The sequence below is a fragment of the Ursus americanus genome, chromosome 23, assembly GCF_024610735.1.
Source record: "Ursus americanus isolate L20-20 chromosome 23, mUrsAme1.1.p, whole genome shotgun sequence".
Taxonomy (NCBI): domain Eukaryota; kingdom Metazoa; phylum Chordata; class Mammalia; order Carnivora; family Ursidae; genus Ursus; species Ursus americanus.
Window position 1 is genome coordinate 37006195 of NC_142149.1, and position 6064 is coordinate 37012258.

The window sequence follows — 6064 nt, forward strand, 5'->3', positions numbered from 1 at the left end:
GTGTTCTCCACGGGGCTCCCAGACCACAGCCAAGAGAGGCCCCTGCAGTTTCCACAGCCAGGACTGATATCTGTATGCTTGGGGCCCCATGGGTGGGTAGGTGACTCCTTCCTTGGCATATGGTGCCAGATCCCACAGCCCCCCAAAGGTACTTTTGCCCATGGACAGGTGCAAAACTGTTGTTGTTTAGGGGAGATATGAACAAGGGACATCTTATTTGGCCATCTTACTGACTTCAGTCCTCTTTCTATTACTATTTTGTGATACATAGATAGCACCAGATTATTGTGTATCATTTTATTCCTTTTTTCCTTTCATTATGCATTTTTTAGTTATTTTCTTAGTGGTTGCTCTGAAGATTACCATTATCATGTATAACAACCTAGTTCAGACAAATGCCATCCTAATTTCAATCGTATGAGAACTTTGATCCTTTGTAGCTCCACCCCTCCCACTTCAAAACGACAATGGATGGAGAAAGGGGCCATGAGCTAAGGAGTGCAGGTGGCCTCCAAAAGGTAGAAAAGGCAAGGAAACAGATTCTCCCCCACAGCCTCCAGAAGGAATGCAGGCTTGCTGACTCATTTAAACTCTGAACACTAGAACTAGAAGGTCATATATTTGCATTGTTTTAAGCCATTAAGTTTATGATAAATTGTTATGGTAGCAATAAGAAACTAATAGAGACTTTAATATCTGAAAGTGGGGTACTGTTAAAACAAATACTAAAAAGATGTAGAAACAGCTCTGGAATCCAGCAGAGACTGGAAGGATTTTGAGTATGCTAGAAAAAGCATAGATTTCCTGGAACAGACTGTTGGCAGCTACAGGAAATGAATACACCACACTTGGCATTCCTTCTTCAACCAGGGCTTCTTGCCAATGCTTCATGCTCATAGTTTCATCATGCAAAGAGCAAGGACTCACATGCTTAGCTGGAGAAAAAAAAAATGGATTGAAGATTTCCTGAAAATGAATAGATGTGGCTTGAAAAGGGAATGTAAGCAGATTACTTTTGGGCTTGAGCCCACGGATTGACCCTCTCTTGGTCTCACCTCCTTCCAGATCCTCCACCTCAAATCTGCCTGGCCTTAGAGGGTCTGATGCTCAGTAATTGTTTGGGGGTGTACCATTTGCTTGCACTCCATTCCCTCTGCCTCCTGGCATCTGCTGCAACTAGGGATTTAGTCCTGGTTAGCAAACGAGGCTGCAGACTGGAGGAGTAGAGGAGAGGCAGGGAGGGTTGTTGGACATGGCATGTGGGTCAGTGATTTCCATAGAAAGCAGCCAGTAAACTGTCTGCTGACTGATGTATCAGGGCGCTCTGGGGAGTGTTACCTGGAGCTTTGATGGAATCCCTCAGCCTGAACCAGGGACCCTGGACTTTTCCCAAGACATGCCCCTCCCCCGATCCTAGAACCTAGATTCTGCAGAGTTCCTATTTGTAACACATTATCATCCCATTTTGCTGATGGAATACTCAATCTGCCCTGAATGACAGAGTGAGTCATTGCCAGTGGGATTAGAACTGGAGTGTTCCTGCCAGCTAGGGTTTTCCCCAGCTGCCAAAGGCACTGCCTGGTCTAGCCTGATACAGCAGCCATCTCCCCACCAGATTGGCCTGAGGAATCTGCACATTTACCATGTGGAATTTATTCAATAGGAGAAGATATTGGGGCACCTGGGTGGCTCAGTTGGTTAAGCGTCTGCCTTTGGCTCAGGTCATGATCTCAGGGTCCTGGGATAGAGCCCCACGTAGGGGCTCCCTGCTCAGTGGGGAGTCTGCTTCTCCCTCTCCCTCTGCCAGCACTCCCTCCTCCCCTGCTTGTGTGCCATGCATTGGTTCTCTCTCAAATAAATAAATAAAATCTTTAAAAAATTAGGGCAAGATATCTGCTTTCTTCAGTGGAAGGGCTGTCTGTGTCTAGGTGGATTAAATACCTCATAGGGAGGTCAAATGCCATGCAAGCGAGTGTAGACCTTGGGTGGACATTCAGGAAAAAGAGGCCCATCCATATAAATGGATGATCCCAAGCTCCTTGGATTGAAATGGGGATAGAGGTGGAGAGAAGTACATTCTCACTTCAGGGGAACTGTCTCCTTAGAATGTGGGTTGTAGAAGGGACTTCTATGTCTTAGGTCACAGCTTCTTCTCCTCCATCTACAATGCCAGCATTTCACTCTACCTAGTTCATTCCTCTCCAAAGCTGCTTCTTGGGCTCCATACTCAGGCACTCATCATCTCTTGCCTGGGTCATGGCAGTAGCCTCTCCCTTGTCCATACTTCTCCAGGCTTGTATGAAGCCAGTAAGTGACATCAAACTCACTTCTGACCCTCCGAACATGGTGTATCCTTCCTCATTGGCCCAGGCATTTTCAACATCTCCTTTTAACCTATGAGGTTGAGTACTGACTTACCACACTGACATTCAGAACCCTTTACTCCACCTTCTTTTCCAAACTTCCCCATTCCTTGACACAGACAGGACCCCAGCTCCCATCTGATTGGTTTTCACCCTTTTTTATGTACACGCCATCATCCTTTCTACCTTTAGGTACTTGCTTCCACTCTTCTTTCTCCTCTCCTAAGATTTTATTTATTGATTTGAAAGAGAGAGAGAGCGTGTAAGCATGAGTGGGAGGTGGGGGGGAAGAGCAGAGGGAGAGGGACAAAACAGACTCACGCTGAGCACAGAGCCAAGGCGGGTCTCAATCTTGTAATTCTGAGATCATTATCAGAGCTAAATCAACAGTTGGACAACGCTCAACCGACTGAGCCACCCAGGCACCCCCCCCCGTTTGTAAGATTTTATTTATTTATTTATTTATTTATTTATTTTTGAGAGAGAGGGAAAGAGAGAGAGGCAAACAGAGTTCTTTCTTCTCTTCTAAATGATACTGTATCTTTTTCTAGAAAAATCTCGTGCATTCAAGGATAAATTGAAGTCCTATCTTCTTTATAAAATCTCAATCTAACCATCTTATCAATGATCATTTAATCTCTCCTTGATTTCCCAAAGTTTGCAGTGCCTATATTACTCTAAGTTGAAGGGTTTCTTGGAGGGGGAGACGTTGGGGGCAAGTATCCGAGTTAGGGGGTATTAGCATTTAGATTATGGGAGAGATTGAGGGCAGGGGTCAAGGGCTGTGAGAAAGGAGATCGAGGTGTTGATGAACAGGTGACAAGGGTAGCTGGGATCTGGGCAGTTCGTCTCGGGGACTGGAGTGGAAGGGCTGGAATGCCTGACTGGGTCCTGCCCTGAAGATTCTTCTATAGGCACTCAGATGAGCCTACCCAGTGGAAAAGACCAGAGCCAATTCACATTGTCACTCCTCCCAACACGAGCCCACCCTCTGCAACCATACTCCTCCCTCATCGCCAAGATTATGCCAGCTTTTGAATTCCCTTCAAGAAAACACCAAAAGTCAGGTTTTGTACAAAAATATATATATGTGTGTGTATTGATCAGTAGTTACAGAATATACATTTCCACAATAGCACTGTAAGCAATCCTTCAGAATTTTAAACATAGTCTCGCATTAATGATCCTTGCAAGGACCTTCACACCAGCCCTGGGGTGGAACTGGGGCCCCCAGAGGAAAGCAGTTTGTTTCTAAGTCTCCATATTTTAAAAAACACTAGTATTCATGGGAGATAAATTTAAAACATCAATAACTTAAATAAGATTAACATTATTTAAGGCATCGTATCAATAAACAATGTTCATACTCTTTGAAATTATAATAAAATAATATCAGAGGGCATTTAGGGAGAGTTAGAAGAAAATAAATTAGTTTCAGATTCTTCGGTTTCAGAGGGAGTATTCATGGCTTTGCAGTTTGGGTTTGGGTTTTCTTATCCAGGTGTGCCATGGAATCCCGGACCCACTTCTGGTTGGGGTCAGCACAGATCTCCTTGTTAAGGATGGTCTTGAAGCTGTAGGGGAGAGAGGATACAGTTAGATAGAGTTCCACTGAGATCTCCACCTAGGACTCCAGCCCATTCTGCCCCAAAAGGCTGCCATGGGAACGAGAAGAGGAAGGCAGGTGGAAAGAGGGCACCTAGGCGACTGTCCCAGTTGGCAGCCATCCTGACTTCCCGCTAAAGACATTGGGAGGGTCTGCATAAGCACCCAGATGGAGAGTGATGTTGGGAGTCGCTTTGTTGCCTTGTGGCCTCACTTTTCCCATTTTGGTACCTTTGGATATTAGATTAGATGTCCTATGTCTCTGACTCTAAGTTTGTAAGGCTTTGTCCTTGCTCCCTGAGGAAGAAATGGACCAGGGAGGGCTGGGGTTCTCAACTTACATCACAGCCTCTTTGGGACACTTGCTGCTGGTGACTCTTTTATAGCTCCCCAGCCTCTGCATCGAGATCTTCTTATTGGTGAGTGTATAGCAGCAGGTGACTGGAGAACTAATTGCATCTGGAAATAAAACCACAAAGAAAAAGTGTTTCAGGATGGACTAGATTCTTCTGATCCTAATCATAGCAGAAAGGAATAGCAAGGGGAAGGCAGAGGGAAGTCAGGAGTAGAGGTAGGACCCGTCAATCCCAATATTTTTGCCTATGCTTCAGAGCTAGAATGTCATACTAACTCAGTTTCCTCTGCTTTATAATGGGTGCATAGCATTAATAACAAACAGAGGGAGGGGGGAACTGTTAAAACTAGATAATTCCTGGGAGTGTCCTTAATCATTAATCCTGGGAGGAACGAATAATCCAAATATTCAGGGTCAGGGAAGATCAGCTCAGGGTCCCCCTCTAGGCTCCAAGTTTTGTGTGTCCCTGACCCCCGCTGCCTCTGCACAGCCCTGTCTCTGGATGCTGGGCAGAATGAAGCACAGGCCAGATGCGGGGTCTCCTCCTTTCCCCTCTATCACATCTGGAAATACCCTGCACACCCTCCACCAGAGGCCCCCTCTTTTTGATCACCCCAGTTCCCCCAGACACTGCTACAAGGAGCAGGGGCAGGAACTGCACTGAGGGGGTGATCGTAAAGCTGGAGTCCTGGGGGGACTGGATTTGGGGTCCACCACTGGAGGTCCCGGGAGCAACCCTGTGATGAGGCTCAGTCCTCGTCCTTCTCTGACTTCCCTGATCTCGGAAAGCAGTCAATAATGGGAGGCTGTGGGTGATCCTTCTGCCCTGGTGACCCATGAGAAGCCGGAGATGTGGTGATGGGCTTCGAAGGGAAAGAGAGAGGGGCGTACCTGGCTGGGCGAGCACCTGGAGGCTGAAGGCAGCGGCTGTGAGCAGCAGGCAGAGAAGTGTGGCGGAGACCTTCATGTTGGCGGGGAGCGGGGAGCTTGCGTGTGGCCGCTGGAGGTTTCTGGGTTGGTCTCAGCCTCTCTGCCTCTCTGGCTCCTCCGGCTGCTCTGCCTGCCTTTTATTGAGGGCTAAGAGGGTGGAGCTAAGAGAGAAAGTGTGGCCCAGGGCAGCATCATTCTCAATGAATGACGAAGTGAAATCAGAAATGTGCTGAGCAAACGATGTGTCCTGGGAGGTTTCCAGGAAGTAGGAGGGAAGCAGTGAGTCTGGACTGGGCACTTTTTCCATCCGCTGCTAAGACCAACAGAGGTGGGGGCGGGGGTGTACAATTATGTCCAGAGCGACCACAGATGAGAACAAAGCAGATTATTCTTAGGAACTCCACTTTCTCTGAAGTGGAACCTCTGGAGTAAAAGAGGAAGCCAGGAAACACAGGTCACGAGAGATGACAGCATCTCCAGCTCCCCCCGAGCCTACCTTTGAGCAATGGCCCATGAGGTTTCCAAGCCAGGCAGGGGTCCTGATGTCTTGGTGGGCTCCCCAGCAGCGTACAAACCCCATTTGCTTCTTGAAATCGGGGATGGTGACACAATCGAAGCTTCGGAGAATGGTAGGAGTTTGTAACCATAGAACTGAGTTCTAAGAATCATTGGGTTTAAGACTTGGAAGAAGCCAGAGACATCATGCAGTGCCACAAAGAAATTTCCATGTCATACTCATACAGTGCTACTCTGTGCTGGGACTACCCTAAGCCCTTTCTAAAGCTAAGTCTTTCCATTCTCCAACCCCACC

General features: G+C 47.2%; 1 protein-coding gene across 1 annotated transcript; it reads right to left on the reverse strand.

The window, feature by feature from the left end:
• Window positions 1-3431: 3431 nt before the first annotated feature.
• On the reverse strand, window positions 3432-5374 carry LOC123777113 (C-C motif chemokine 2). The gene is made up of 3 exons (XM_045773591.2): window positions 5215-5374; window positions 4310-4427; window positions 3432-3937 (listed from the first exon to the last, which is right to left on the reverse strand). The coding sequence occupies exons 1-3, from the start codon at window positions 5288-5290 to the stop codon at window positions 3826-3828; spliced, it is 306 nt and encodes a 101-aa protein (XP_045629547.2). The 5' UTR covers window positions 5291-5374; the 3' UTR covers window positions 3432-3825.
• Between the last annotated feature and the right edge of the window lie 690 nt (window positions 5375-6064).

Coding starts and splice junctions, on each gene's coding strand:
- LOC123777113 (XM_045773591.2), bottom strand. CDS start 5,290: ATGAAGGTCTCCGCCACACTTCTCTGCCTGCTGCTCACAGCCGCTGCC. Junction 4,428..5,214: donor CCAGGTGCTCGCCCAGCCAG/GTACGCCCCTCT, acceptor TTTTATTTCCAG/ATGCAATTAGTTCTCCAGTC. Junction 3,938..4,309: donor TGTCCCAAAGAGGCTGTGAT/GTAAGTTGAGAA, acceptor TCTCCCCTACAG/CTTCAAGACCATCCTTAACA.